This window comes from Barbatula barbatula, assembly GCF_947034865.1.
Source record: "Barbatula barbatula genome assembly, chromosome: 18".
NCBI classification, from domain to species: domain Eukaryota; kingdom Metazoa; phylum Chordata; class Actinopteri; order Cypriniformes; family Nemacheilidae; genus Barbatula; species Barbatula barbatula.
Window position 1 is genome coordinate 13,262,735 of NC_136781.1, and position 15,564 is coordinate 13,278,298.

Below are 15,564 nucleotides of genomic sequence, written 5' to 3' on the forward strand. Positions count from 1 at the left end.
ACAAAAACTAATTCCTTCAGGATGTAACATGTTGACGCAAAATATACTTTTCTTAACAGTGCTGGAATTGAATATGAATCTCATATGACAAATATTTTAAAAAGTATAAAAAACAATGCTAAAATAACCAGATATTTACTTTCATGAGTTGAGAAACAGATTTAGCAAATGACCTATGAGGCAAAAGCACAAACGCATATAAAACAAAACTGGTTTGACTGATTTACTTTGAATGAAACAACACACGCTTAGTGAAGATAAAGAAGTGACATGTGCTATCTGCAAACTTCACACAGGAAAACGGCACTTGAAAGCGAAGAATGAAAGATGATGCCATATAACTGCTGACAGAATGGGTTGTTAAAAGATCTTGAAGTCTTTTAAGGAAATAATTTGCACGGAAATGACAAGTAAAACCCACAAACCCTTAGGACTTCCTTTCTACGGGGTATTTATATTATTTTAAAGATTGTCTTGCTTATGTCTTTCATATAGCATAAAAGACCCAAATGAGCACTTGGTCTGTCATACAATGTCACAAAGTACCAGAAAAGTATTATAAAATGCATCCAAACAACTTGTGCACCATATTCCAAGCTTTACAGTCCATCTATATTTTCATAAATCTTTTTAAAAAAAGCTTTAAACATAAGGATCCGACATAAGGATACAACTTACGGAATTTTCCTTGGCTAAATTATTCCTTTAATAAAGGTGCCTCATAATAATGTCTGTACAGCCATGTGAGTGATAAAGTTAATACACTTTCAGACAGAGATATTCCACAAATGAAACACAGATTAAAACCATGTCTCGACATTTATTGATAAGACTTTTTATGTTGAATCAGTTAATCAAACACCATAAAACTTGAAGTCTTGTTTGTTAAACATGTCTAATACAATTCTTCTTAAATGCCAATATCTCTGCAAAACAATATAATGTAATTTTGTTCAATCAATGAAAGCCATGTAACATTTGCAGAATACATTTAAGGCAACCATCTTCAACAGAGAATGGTACAAACTCACTTATATACACACACACAGGCCGAGAGAGAGTCATTGTGAATTTTAGGTCTCATCATCATCGCTGTGGTGCTGGGCTTTCTCCTCACGAACAGCGCTTTCATCAATGTTTTCCAGTGAATCTGCTCTCTGGACCGTTAGGTCAGCCACATTGATGCAGGGTAGCATGTTCTGCTCTGGATACCTCCAAGGTTTCAGATTTGGGTCATGTTTCCGTTTCCATTCAGGGTATTTTAGGCAGGCTTTGTAAATCTTTTTCATGGCCTATGGAGAAAATTGTTGCGATGCTTAACCTTTACACATTTCTGGATCTGCATGATGTGCACATTTCTAACCACCAGATGGCAGCAAAGGAAAAGTAAACATTTTATTTCTTTTCAAGGTTTTCCATTAATAATGCATGCAACTCGAGTCATTAGGACTTCTGAATTCTCACAGAAATAACATGCTGAGCTATCTATAGGGTAGACCGGGGCTAGTGGTCACAGTGGTTTTGTATGCTCGTTGTTAATCAATTTTATTATCTTCCAAAACTACAGTTACAATATTATTATATTTTGGCTGTAGCTGTTGTGGTAAACAAAATGATTAGCAGATTCATGCAAAATTATATTAGTATAGTTAAGGTAAACAGTAATGTTTAAATGAACTGTATCTTTTTTCTGGGTTGTAATCTACACGGAATGGCCAAATAATAACTTCAATATAGCATCCATAATAAAACTGATTTTAAAACATAAACCTACCCTAATACATTTTAACTGGAGTAAAAGTGTAATTTGAAGTTCACTTCACTCTTCATATTAAAAATAATATGATAGATTATACACTGTACCGTTACCTTTGGTGCCACAAACTGCGAGACCCTATTCACCACCCACTTAGGTAAAGACCCTGTATGAGCAAGATAAAGGGTTCAAATCAGACATGCTGCTTAAAAACATTTAGAAACATGCTGTATAAATTAACATGAACAAAAATAACAGTGAGAGCATAAACATCTGTCATAAAAACAGCAGTTGCCAAGGTTTCACCCCATATCCTAAGTCTACTGTACAGTCTACTGTATACAAGTGCTATAAACTTGTGTGTCTGTCCCACAGGTCAAAAACAGCTGGTGCATCACAGCAACGGAAAACATTAATAATCAAAGCCGTCGCCCCCAAGCAGCATGGAAAAGATGACATCAGCCAATTCATAAAATATGGCTAAAGCCAGACTTTCAAAGGCTTCCTATCCCATTTCCTACCACAGGAGCAGCAATAAATGCAGAAGAGGGGCCTTCCATACAGCTATCATGAAAAGCACTTTTAATCTAAACATGTGCATTTTTGGATGTTTTTAAAGAAAACATTATGATAAAGCTGCACCGCTCCTCAGATGTTGGATTGATAGTAGCGTGATACAGGCCTGACACTGTAAACTGTGTAGTGGAGTGTAAGCACTTACAGTATGTTCCTGCAAAACAAGCATTTGTGTACTTTTCCACCACTGGAAGGAGGGGTGAGTACATCTCTTGCTGGGGGTTTAGTACACAGATATTTAAAGGTGAAACCTATTGAATTGAAGTGGGGTGTGAATTTTAAGCCTGGTATCTAAAAGACCTCTGCTAACTGGCCCACTGCAAAAAATGAATATCTTATATTCATAAAGCATTTTTTGTGTTGCTTTCTAGTAAAAATAAAATCAAGATACATTTAATTTAGAAGAAAAGTGACATAAGATATTTGGTCTTGTTTTATGAAAGAACATTTTTTAGCAGGTTTGGGTTTAAAATGCTGCTGGGGTAGGAAAAATACACTTGTTTTGTTTTGACCAGCAAGTACCAATTCAGGTTTATGTTTCTTACCCCATTGTCAGATGTTTATGCTAAGCTTACTTTTTTTACTTTTTACATTCTTATGTTCTTATATAATTTTATGTTGTCTATTTGTACTAGAAAACAGGACAAAACTGCTTAAGATTTGTTTTTGTGTATCTATAAGACCCCAATGCTCTACTCTAAATGGCACTGTTAATAAAAACTAGAAATGTTTACCTCGTGGATCCACTTGCGTTAAGTAATAGAGAGTACAGCAGTTTGCTCCATTGTTTTGGATCAAGTATCCAGTGAGTAAAGACACAGCTCTGACATACTCTTTCTTCGCTGGGTATTCCTGAAAAAAGCCAACAAAGGGCATTGAGTTTCCTGGGACACAAAGCTTAGGTAAAAACAAAACAAATAAACAGCAATATAACATCAACACTGACAATCGCTTTGCCCTAAAAGCTGACTATAAACTGACGTGTAACATATCATCTTGCCTAAGGTTAACAAATTGTCATATGGAGAAAATGTAGAAAGATAAAGGACGCTAGACATGTAATTATTTATAACAACATGAGGATTCAGTCACCCGACCGTTTACTTGATACCTGTCAGACTGTTGCCACCGATCTCTTCTGTTTCAAATGACTCGAGACATGGAAAGCTGACCTACATACCAGCTGACACACTGTGCTGTTCTGCATTGATGCCTTTGCCAAAACGACTAATAAAATCAGAACATCTACAGACCTCACAGTCCAGACCAAACACAGACATACCGGGTGTTTGACGGAGTAGTTGATTATAAGATAGTCATTGCCAAGTGGGAGCCATGATCGCATAGTGACAAAGTCTCGGTTCTTCAGTGGGTGTGGACATTTCCCTGTAAATAAAAAATGCATGGTTTACAGTGCTGTTATACAACTAAAACAACAACCAGGTAAAGGAGCATGTTTCCTTTCCGTTATCAAAAGATTTTATCTTAAAAGTTATCTCATTTTAGGTGGATTTGCTGTCACTGTAAATTGACAGTATTATCGATTAGTTTCTGTCCCAAAGTAAAATATTTTACCCTATGATGCTTATGGTTTTGTTATTCAGCCAATGTTCACAGGTCTAGCAGAAAACAATTGAGAAGAAAAAAACTGTTTACAATTTCAACCAACATACAGAAGACACAATATATGTTTATGTATATATATATATTGTATATATACAGTAGGTAAAATAAAACACGTCACCATTTTACTCAGAAAATATATTTCTCAAGGTGCTGTGGAAATTAAATTTCACGGTATGTTGGTTACAATCCAAATAATTAATACATATAAACAAAACAAAACAAATAAGTTCACAAATTAAGTTATGTATAATAAAATGGAATGAGACAGGGTAAAAGTATTTAACACATGAAGAGCGTGAGGTGCAAAAAGGCATATGCTGCGTTCCATTTCGCCTTCTTATAGTATGCCCTTTAAGTATGTACTGTTTTTGATACGGAAAAATATATACTTTTTTGTGTATAGCAAAACTGTATGCACACACTGGGACATACTAACACGAAATGGAAGTGGTCGTTGTTGCCTAGATGACACTGTGATCCTTAACCGTCACAAACATCAAAATACATCTCTTCCTTGCATTTAAGTATTTATTAATTAATTATTTCATATATAATGTTTATGGTATACTCACATTTATTTAGCAAGGCATTAATTAATAAAGAACAAATAACCAAGTTGAGAAAATGTGTGGTTCATGAAAGTTCAGGTTTGATATAGCTTTCAAGCACCTTATATTACAGGATGAACTAGTTTCTACGCATACACAAGCTTGTATTTCTTTGTGGTGAGTTGTGGGTAATATCTGACGTTAAGTGTCCATGAATTCACACTTCGAATTTTCACCAGAAACAGTAGACTTTGAGGATACTCATTTCAACATACTATGACTTGGGACACACTAATTCTATTTTCGAATACTATTTAGGACGGACAATATGCGATCTTTGGATGTAGCAATGGAAAGCCAAGACACCAGCTGCAATTAGAAAGCAATCCTGCACCTTGTCAATGGAAATCAACATCAGCTGGTCCAGCCCCAACTGATGGCATTTAAAAGGGTGTCTCATTACCGGTGTCATCTCATAATGGGTAGAAGCAAAGAGCTCTCTCAAGACCTTCACAGCATTATTGTTGCGGAACAGTCTGATGGCATTGGCTATAGAAGGATTTCTACGTTTCTGAATGTTCCAGTGAGCACTGTTGGGGTCATAATTCGGAAGTGGAAAGAACATAATTTCACCATAAACCAACCACGACCAGGTGCTCCTCAAAAGATTTCTTACAGAGTAAAAAGAATAATCAGAAGAGCCAAGGACCGCTTGTGGAGAATGGAATTAACAGGTACAATAGTTTCAAAGAAAACCATAAGTAATGCACTCAACCGCAGAGGCCTGTATGCACGCTCACCACGCAAGACTCCATTGCTTAAGAACAATTTTTTAGAAATCTCGGCCAATTTAAAAGTATGAACATTTAAAGTATGAGCATGTACAGCACTCAACACTTAGTTGGGGCTCCTTTTGCCTGAATTACTGCAGCAATGCGGCGTGGAATGGAGTCGATCGGTCTGTGGCACTGCTCGGGTGTTATGAGAGCCCAGGTTGCTCTGATAGTGGCCTTCAGCTCTTCTGCATTGTTGGGTATGGCATTGTTGACCTTGGACCTCAGAAAACAGAGTGGACCAACACCAGCAGATGACATGGCACCCCAAACCATCACTGACTGTGGAAACTTTACACTAGACCTCAAGCAACGTGGATTGTGTGCCTCTCCTCTCTTTCAGACTCTGGTACCCTGATTTCCAAAGGAAATGCAAAATTTACTTTCATCAGAGAACAGTAGTCCAGTCCTTTTTGTCTTTAGCCCAAGTGAGATGCTTCTGAGCTTCTTTAGCAATGACCTGTTGTATCTTGCCCTGCTTGTGCAAGGTGTTAATGGTCGTCTTTTGGACAACTGTCAAGTCTTCCCCATGATTGTGTAGCCTACAGAACTAGACTGAGAGACCATTTAAAGCCTTGCAGATGTTTTGAGTTCATTGGCTGATTAGAGTGTGGCACCAGGTGTCTTCAATATTTAACCTTTTTACAATATTCAAATTTTCTGAGATACTGAATTTGGGATTTTCCTTATTTGTCAGTTATAATCATAAAATTTTTAAGAAATAAACATTTGAAATATCAGTCTGTGTGTAATAATAAAAAAATACAAGTTTCACTTTTTTAATGGAATTAGTGAAATAAATCAACTTTTTGATGATATTCTAATTATATGACCAGCACCTGTATATAAATCAAAACAAACCAACTGCAGTTTGATATTAATTGGAAAGCTTAATTGGAAGTTATCTCATTTTGGAAATAAACTCCAGCCAGCAGGCACATTTGATGTATCGTCTTATTTATGTGGACGGCCAAGAGCTTTATATTTATGTGCAGCTTTAACATTGGACGAATTCTTTGCCACAACCATCAACAGTTAACATTTCCAAAGCGGAGCTGCTGAGTCCAGTATTCCTAACAGGGGAGTCACAATCTAACGGGAAGATTTTGATACCCACACTAGATATAAATAAACTTGATCACATTGCGTTGGATCTTTCTAACTCCGTATTGGAGACATCTGGATGCTTCAGTGTGACTGGTTCTGGCATGTCATGTAGCGATACAGCTTTTATTTATAGAGCTGCAATGCTGACTTGGCCAAACATACACTTAAATACATACATTACATAGGAAATAAACACTATTTAAAAGTATTTTGTGTGTCATCCAATGTGAATACGTTTGTTTGAATAATTTGAATAAATAATTGTAATGTCAGTTAGCCCTGGATATATGCTTCAATAGTGTGTACTATGCAATATCAATAAAGTAAATAACGAAGTAAACAATTTGTTGGGGTTTTTTTTGAGAGGGGCAGAATGCTCTTGTTGTGTCACGTGGTAACACTCGTTCGTAAGGTTTTCTGAGCATTCTGTGGCTTTTGTGACCACCTTTTACCGCAATTTTTTTTTCGAGAAACTTTCCTTTTAACCATTAACAGCAATGTCCTCTAACATAGTAACAACTACAAAACGGTAGTGCGCAGCACAAAACAGGAAGTCACTCGCGGTAATGGCGCCCTCCATGGAGACGTCAAGAAAAAGGTGGCTATATGATATATACTGTATATATGTCTACACCACAAGGCTAAAATAGAGCAAAGTTGCTTTGTATCCTTTTTACTATTGCATTACGATCCCACAACCATAAGCAAATCAATTAAGCGTCTTCTGCATCTTACATTGTTCTGCTGTCTCTTAAAGTGGCCCTCATCCAAGTCTCTTTATACATACTGTAATTACTGATATATCCATAAACATTATATTAGAAAGCATGTATGAGTTATTTAACCCTAAGTCTGCCCAATTGTTTTTCATTTCTGGCACCTAAATGCCAAAGACTTCTGCAGACTATTTTAAAATGAGGCCAAATATGGGCGTTTGATTGAAATGTGTATTGGAGGAACAAAGTGGAAAAACAGCTCAGTAAAGACAAAAGAGTGACTCACAGGAATAATATCCTACGTCTGCATTTACTGTCAGTCGTCCAATGTCGAAAGTGTCAATCATGTTGGTGTCCCATTTTTTCCGGTAGCTTGTGTCGTGCAAGACGTCGTAGAGCGTTTCAGCTGTCACATCCTTGCATACAATTCTCATCTGAGAGAAAAAAAACAAGATCAAATTAAGCTTTTTAATTACGGACATCTAAAAGAGCAAAAAGACGGGCAAATGCAATGTGTTACCAGACAGATGTTAAACAAAAGCATTTCACTGAGCTGACAAAAGCCTGCTTCTATTTATACCAATCTATTAATTTCTTAACCTTCTCTTAGGACATGACTCATGATAGGTTAGGATGAGTTAAATCTGCATTTTTTCCGATTCAGCTGTAGCTACCTTATCCTTTAACTGTACCTGGGTTGGTTGGAGGGTCAAGTAAGCATGAATACATCAAATGCAATGTGATCAGATATTGTATGGCTCAACGACGCAAGCAACCGTGTAACCCTATCAACTCTAGCCTGGCATCATTTAATAATTTATTAACACCCCCTACAACCCCAGCTTGATCAGTACCTCCTCATTTCCATCAGGCTTCTTGGAACAAGTTTTATTTAGTCTCTATGAATGGAATGTCGTCAAGCCTACGAAACTTAATTATTCATGAAAAGAACGCATCTGTGCCCCGGAGAGTGACATGAATTATTGAGGAAGGTCTGTCATCTCCATTTATTTTTTGTGGCCATATCAGAAGACTAAAAAATGTCTCCACACCTGCCGGAATCGCTATTGAAAAGGCCTACGTCTTAGGCCCTCGCTCTGGGACGATTATTTACCATTGTCAGATGGGTCAAGAGAAGTTATCTTTAAAAAAAATGAAAATAAAAAGTCTTGCAAACCAGCTGGAGAGGCTCAGGTTTCCTCGTCTGAGCTAGCTGTTACCACGGTTTTCCGCTCTTAATTTTTCAGCACATCTCATGGGTGCAGTCTGTCCCTGAGAGAACGGTCTTCACCGTACACTGTGGAGTTTTCCCAGGGCAACTGGCCCAAAACCATTTCCCTATTTGTTTTTCTAGGATCTTCTGTGGACGCGTATGCCGTTCAGAGGTAAAGCTACTGTTTAAAAGTCTAAATAGTAAGATCTCTAAGGCTGGACTTTATAGTTCCAAAGAACCATTAATACATAACATTTAATTTCCAGTGGATAAAAACGTGAGACACAAAAAATGTGAGAAAATATTTTAAGAACAATTGCCTGAACCATAAAAGGTTATTGGGAAAACCAAAAACGGTTCTTATATTTTACACATTTGGTAGACGACTAGCACTGCGTTCAAGGTATACCCGGCTATATATACCAAGGTATACGTACATCTGTATGTACTTTTATGCAGCGCCACAAAATACGTACCATCAGGTACATTGCTACCTGGTATCACAATTTGCAACCACAGTAACGTTGACAACACCATAATATATTATATTGGGGTGCAATGATTTTCAATTTAATCAGACGTTGTATTTTGTATACCTTTATTATTTCGTCCGCACAAATTTAGATGTACTTGAGCACGTAACCTAACCCGTTCGTCAGCAATTCAAACCTACAGTGCTCACACAACAATATTTTTGTTTGTAATGTTTTTACACTGTTTTTGGTCAGTGTTTGCAATAAATATCTGTGTCTGACTTCCATTCTCTTGTTGCGCGTTTTCGTGGTTGGGAAGTAGGTAGTTTTACGTTTAGGGTAGGAGTAAGGTTAGGCGCTCTAAAATATCTATTAGAGTGCTTATAATAATTATTAATCAAATTGTTTCAATGTCAAATTGTGACAATGACATGCATTCTCTAGCGGACCAATGCAGTTCTTCTCTTAAGCGCCCCCAGAGGACTTCTGTGTCTCAACTGTAGCAATATGCACCTGATGGTACGTATTTTGTGGCGCTGCAAGAAGTGTACAGAGGTACGTATTTGCTACGAGACAATATGTTTCCCATATAGGGATCAAACCTGCAAGCTCTGCGCTGCAAACGCAAAACTTTACAAATTGAGCTATAGAAAACCCTTCCATTGCATTCCAGTCTCACATTGAACCCTATAGCTATAGCATATATTTTGTCTTATATTTAAAACAGCATGCACCCCTTTAAAAGGTGCTTCAAAAGGTTATTTAATGTCATAGAATAGAAGAAACATTAGACACATTTACAAAAGGCTCTTTGTAGTGGAACAATTTTTCTTTAGGTTATTAAAAAGAAAGACATGGTTCTTATAAAAACTTTTGAGGGAATGGGTCTATTTCTTCTGTGGCATCGATGTGTCGAACCTCGTGTAGCTTAAGATACTTCTAACACAATCCTGCTACATAAAATAACGTCAGCTTTGTTATGGTTTAACACCAGGTCCAAAGTGGGGTCTTTTCATCATGTTGGACCATGTTACTGCATAAGCGTCCCTCAAAATTTAAGACATTTCTGTAAAGAAATAGGTTTGATGCTGACGGACCACTTATTTTTAAAAATGTATAGGCCTAAGTTCTTTACACATTTTCGCTATTTTACATATAACAACAAAAACAGCCCTTTGCATGCTGAACACAATGTAAACAATGAATCACCTAAAGCAAACTGTTTGGGTAAGAATAAGCCGTGTTTGTGCGTCTATTGATTCCGCATTGAGGTGTTCGAGCCCACTTGCCTTGAGTTTCTGGACAGTTTTGCACTCCTCATCTCGACACCACACCGTCACTCCTCCTTTATTATACCGGGCGACCCAGCCGTCATGACTCTCACATTGATCTCGGAACGATAAGAAATCGGTGTCGTCCGGTATCTGGACTGGCATCTCGCCTCCCGGTGCCGTGGATCAAACGGTTGAAGCCGGTCCTTCCTTCGCATAAACGCTTGGTTTTCCTTGGTCGGATTTTATTTTAGCAACTAGCCTGTCAATTCTCTGATTCTAAAGGATTGTGTTCTAGTTTAGTTCGACTTCTATGGCGGCTATGTATTCCGGTATCTGATGTAGGCAGCAGGTGTATTGCATCCCCTCTGTAGTTCTGTAGGACTCCTGTATTGGAGAGAGAGGGCATTATATAGGTGAGGCATCACGTTACCATTATGTCGTTTTTCAGGTGTAGCAGTCTACAGAGGCTCATTTGGTCAGACTTGCTGATGATCCGCGGATCGGGTGTCATGTTTGTCAATTCAAAGGATTTCTTTTCCGTGACTGTTTTGTTTAACCTGTGCAGCTGATAGCACTAATCCAGCTTCTACAGTTTTGTTTCAAGACTCTGATCTTTTCTTTCACCTTGCCACCGTTGCCTAATAAAAGTATTCTCCTGGTAAGGAGTTCGGTTGTGGGGTTTCGTGTTCTTTGGATGGATGATTCCTTCCAAAAGTTTTGTTGAAAATTATTTTAATGAAGCACAGCAAATTCGGCAAAAATATTCTCCAGAAATTAATGTGGACCTGTTAAAGTCAACCTGAAACTTCCCTTAAAAGAAAATGAATGATGTTGTGTTTGGATGCTGATGGAATGTTGATAAAATTAAAATGTATTTGTATTTGACATTTAGAAATTGCCTTTGTAAGTTTGGAAGGCCAGAATGATAATAATTTATAGCTTGGCCTTTTGTAGATCGCTATAGATCATGTGCCACATATAATACAGAATAAAATTATAATGGTGTATTGGGTGGTTTAGGTTAACTTTTGTTCTTGAATCGTGCACATTAAGCGTGGGTTTCCTGTGGCTCAGTGGTTAGAGCATGGCGCTATACCAAGGTTGTGGGTTCACCCCGCAGGCTATGCACATAGTCAGAAACAAATGTGTAGTACAATTCTAAGTCACTTTGGATGAAAGCATCTGCCAAATGCATAAATGTAAGCAGTGGATCTCAATTTACCAGTGTTATTAACAAGACTGCTCTAAAATATCTGCAGGTGCCAATGAATATGATGTTTGTATTATACTCACTCAGGCATCTAAAAGATCTTTTTAATTGAGAAATAAAACAAACATTTTACATTTTGGTCACTAATCATAAATGTGCCTTAATAGGTTTCTATGATTTAGAATAACAGCAACAAAGATACAATTGCAGGTTTTATATTAAACTGTTGTATTCACAGTTGTGACGCAGTATGTGAAAACCTTTTACTGTTTTCTACATAAAAGCATCCTACATAATGTAAAGAATATATAGTCAAATTAATTGTTGAAATAATTCGTTCATGCTCGTTTTCTTCTCTGATTTTGAGATTTTAGCCTTCGCAGATGGTCACAATAATCTATTGCATACTATCATTAATTTATTGTAATTAAGCATATCTTACACTTAAAGTTTAAAAATAAACAATCGTTGTTCAAAAGGGGGCACTCATGAACCCCTTGGAAAAAATAGGCAATTTTACAATTCTAAGATTTTTTCAACATTATAGGTTCATCGGAGAACATTCATCTTATTGTAAATAGCCGTATACAATATTTTCTACAATTCGGTCATCTATGTGTTATGTAATTAACATATAGCCTAATATAAGTTCAATCATTCATCAACAGAGTAAAAGTTGAAACACCTTGGATCCTGGTGTTTTTTTATAAACAAAAAATGACAAGAGGTTTTCACATAAGACTATTAAAACATTTTTGGAACCTGCATTTCAAGGTACAACATGTGCTCTTCACTGCTGTATTTACCTTGAACCAATGCCACATTAAATTAGCTGTCCTGAGGAGTGATTGTCTCCTGAACTGGCCTTAAATGTCAGCCAGTGGTCGCCTCCACATCCATCTTTTGCTTTTAGCCTTGTAATCTCCAGCTGTCCAGACCTTACAGGCTTTGTTGAGTGTGTTGCTGGAATGTCTCAAGATGATCTCAGTGTTCTCCTCCATGTAGCAAGGTCATCAGATCATACAGGCCCCCCTCATACTCAGGTCTATGGTGTGGTTTAGCAGCACAATGATTCACTTTAGAGTGATTCAGTCGGCTTAAACCAGGCAGTTTGTGATGTATGCACGTGTCACATCTCACACTTCTAAACATTGCAGCCACTGCAAAAATACCGCGGTTCATGTTAAGTGGATATGAAGTGCATTAAGCAATGAGAGGCTCTGCTGAACTTTTCCTTCGTCTTGTTGAATTTTTCCATAGCACTCGCACAAACATATTAAGAAACTGCAAGAGGACTTTTTGTTGACCTTTTTCCCTTGAGGTTTGTCTACTGGTAACCTGATCCTGAGTCAGTTGCAAAGCTGCACCAACACAACCCTGCACGTTTTATTCCAACACACCATATTGGAATTTCAGTGTATTTATTCGCAAACATTATAAAATATTTTTTATGTATAGCTCAAAGCCATTATTCTTATATCAGTGTCAAGCATAAACATTTTCTTTTTATCTCATATTGGATATTAAAAGCATCATTAATATTATGGACCTTTTTTACAAGCCTGTGATGACGTGTTCAACATTCATTAGCATCGTAAGTCCTTCAAAGTAAATTCCTTTTTTTATATGTAAGCTTATAACACTACTCTTTCAGACTCTCTCTATATTTTTCATTTTGTTGAAAGTAGTGTGAAAAAGGTCACATTTAAACAACAACAGTCAGTACTGTATAAAAAACACATTCTTCGATTTTATATCAACTGTGCATTCATTTATTTATGGAGATAACATTATATTTTTTGGTTTCGTGTCATTTTAATTGCATTATTTTATTCATTATTTTAATCTTTTGTCACCCCTAACATTTTTAAGCAAAATTTTTATATTTCTAAATACTGCATGCTTGTTATTCCTATTTAGGAATTATTTCTACTCTGTTACAGCACACAGTTAACAGATTTTTAGTAAGAGAAAAACTATGAAAGTCCCTCCATCTAAACAAAAGTGAGCAATTCTAATGGCATGTGCATTACTCACAAAAAAATGTCACTTGATGTATTAGGACTCATGATGGATGGGATTAAAAGCAATATTTCTCCAAAGGTTTTATAAACACAGACTATGATTACGCAGTCCAAGAAAAATGCTAAAATAAAGCTACCGTTTCTAAGACAAGGGTACAGTTTAAATCATCTCATTGTCCAGTCCAGCTGACCTCTTTAGTCAATTCATGGACTTGACCGGAATGATCCTCTCAGGTTGTTTATTGCAAAGATTCCACTCAATTTATAGAAGAACCGTGTGAATTTATTTTTATACACAACGCCATCTGTTTAATCTTTATATCCTAATAGGAAAGCACAGTGTTTACTGACTCCTAAAAAGTCTCACAATCTTTTGGGTCAATGCTCTGTCCTTTCCGAAATTGTTTTCTAACTTCAGTTAACCAGAGCAGAGAAGAAGGAAGCAATGCCAGACTGTATGGAGACAACCGGTACCCCATGTAAAGTTAAACCCACACACACTTAATTGTTTCCCCTTAAGGTTACCAGTTTCCCGCTACACATGGCTTAATATGAAAAAGATGCTGCATGGACTTTTTTTAATCCATTAAAATTAATTCTGTTGCCACTTGAGAGCTGGATCAACAATGGAAAGAACTAATGATTCAAAGGGGAAAGACAAAGAAAAGTATGAAAACATTGAGGAACACATGGTGCTTCAAAGGGGAGGTCTTATAGTGCTTAATGAGTGCATTTAAAGAGCAGGAATAAAACATCAAACTTCTTGATGTGGAATGCAAAAATTACTCTTTTCTGTTTACTGGGCAACTGAAGTATCAAAATTCAAAGGACAAATTGGAATATCTTCTCCATGTGAAGGTTTTAGTGCAAAGGAATGTACATATCCCTGGCTGTGGCAGTGGCTGAGCTGAACGTTAACACTAGGCCCCATGGCAACTCCTGGACACGGCCATAAAAAGTAATTGAAGAAACAGACCTAAACAAGGTAAAGTGCCATATTTCATCTCTGACATGAAATAACAAACATGGATTAAAGCTCACGGGAGCGGATCAGATTGTAAATCAGTGCTGAGTTTTTATTTTAAATCAAGAGATCCTTCAGTCACTTTTGCACAAATACAGTAAATGTACATTCACTAAAATAAAATTCAAATTAATTCAAAGAAATGTAAAATGTAAAAGCAACATACAGAGATTGTATTTTATTCCGTAGATCAAAATAGGAAATATTTACATTTATTATATTTGAACAGATGGATAGACTTACAAATGGTTCTCCAGAGAATGTTATAACTTTGAAACTTGGAATCCAGCAAAAACCGAGGATGCTTAACTTTGTCTTTTAGTTATTTATGTTTAACACATTTAATTGAAAATGCTTGCTTTAAATGTAATAAAATATATTAACAGCAAAGCATCTTTATAATTACAGTGTGGAAAAGCACCACGCTTTAAACGGGATAGTTCACCCAAAAATGAAAATCCTGTCATCATTTACTCATCCTCATGTCACTCCAAATCTGTTTAAAATGTTTATTCTGCTGAATACAAAAGAAGATATTTTGAAGAATGATAGCAAACAGTTTGACTACTATGTTTGTTTGGTTACGAGCATTCTTCAAAATATCCTCTTTTGTGATCAGCAGAACAACGAAACTATACAGGTTTGGAACTTGAAAATTCTGTCATCATTTTCTCACCCTCATTTTTAGATATCCCTTTAAGACCCACTTTTGAGAGTAATTACATTAAGATACAAATGTATCAAATTTAAGATTAATCTCTTATTTAAGCAGAGAGACCTGCCATCATGCATGTATGATATAATAACAGACCACCGCATAATGCTGCTCCCTGGATCCCTGGTGGTTTTATGAAAGAAAATCCAGAACTGAAAATATCCTACTATGTTATAACTCAGTAGATTTTCCTGTTATTCAATATGCTAAAAAAACAATGTGAAAATAAAAAGAAAGGCTTTATTACACATGCAGGGCAATGAGGAAAAATTCCTTACTGACACTTTGCTCACAACAAAATACCACACAGTTAATGGAGCATTGGGCCCTCCTTAGGAGATGAGGAGTCTTTGAACATAATCCCTACTGTAGAATAGGAGAATGACAAAACTAGACTCAAGAGTACAGTACAAAGTAATAAACAAAAATACAACCTGGCCAAGCACTTCAACCATTCATGTTTCACTTG

The 15,564-nt window shown here is 36.6% G+C and overlaps 1 protein-coding gene across 1 annotated transcript; it reads right to left on the reverse strand.

Moving 5' to 3' along the window:
* Window positions 1–782: 782 nt before the first annotated feature.
* stard15 (StAR-related lipid transfer (START) domain containing 15) lies at window positions 783–10,624 on the reverse strand. The gene is made up of 6 exons (XM_079480593.1): window positions 10,138–10,624; window positions 7,449–7,596; window positions 3,615–3,718; window positions 3,067–3,184; window positions 1,870–1,922; window positions 783–1,292 (listed from the first exon to the last, which is right to left on the reverse strand). Exons 1-6 carry the CDS (start codon window positions 10,282–10,284, stop codon window positions 1,074–1,076), a joined length of 789 nt encoding a protein of 262 aa, XP_079336719.1. The 5' UTR covers window positions 10,285–10,624; the 3' UTR covers window positions 783–1,073.
* Window positions 10,625–15,564: the final 4,940 nt, after the last annotated feature.

Excerpts from the sequence above, each read along its gene's own strand:
- stard15 (XM_079480593.1), bottom strand. The coding sequence starts at position 10,284 with ATGCCAGTCCAGATACCGGACGACACCGATTTCTTATCGTTCCGAGAT. Across the intron at positions 7,597-10,137 it reads AAACTGTCCAGAAACTCAAG|ATGAGAATTGTATGCAAGGA; the intron begins GCAAGTGGGCTC and ends TTTTTCTCTCAG. Across the intron at positions 3,185-3,614 it reads ACTACTCCGTCAAACACCCG|GAATACCCAGCGAAGAAAGA; the intron begins GTATGTCTGTGT and ends GGCTTTTTTCAG.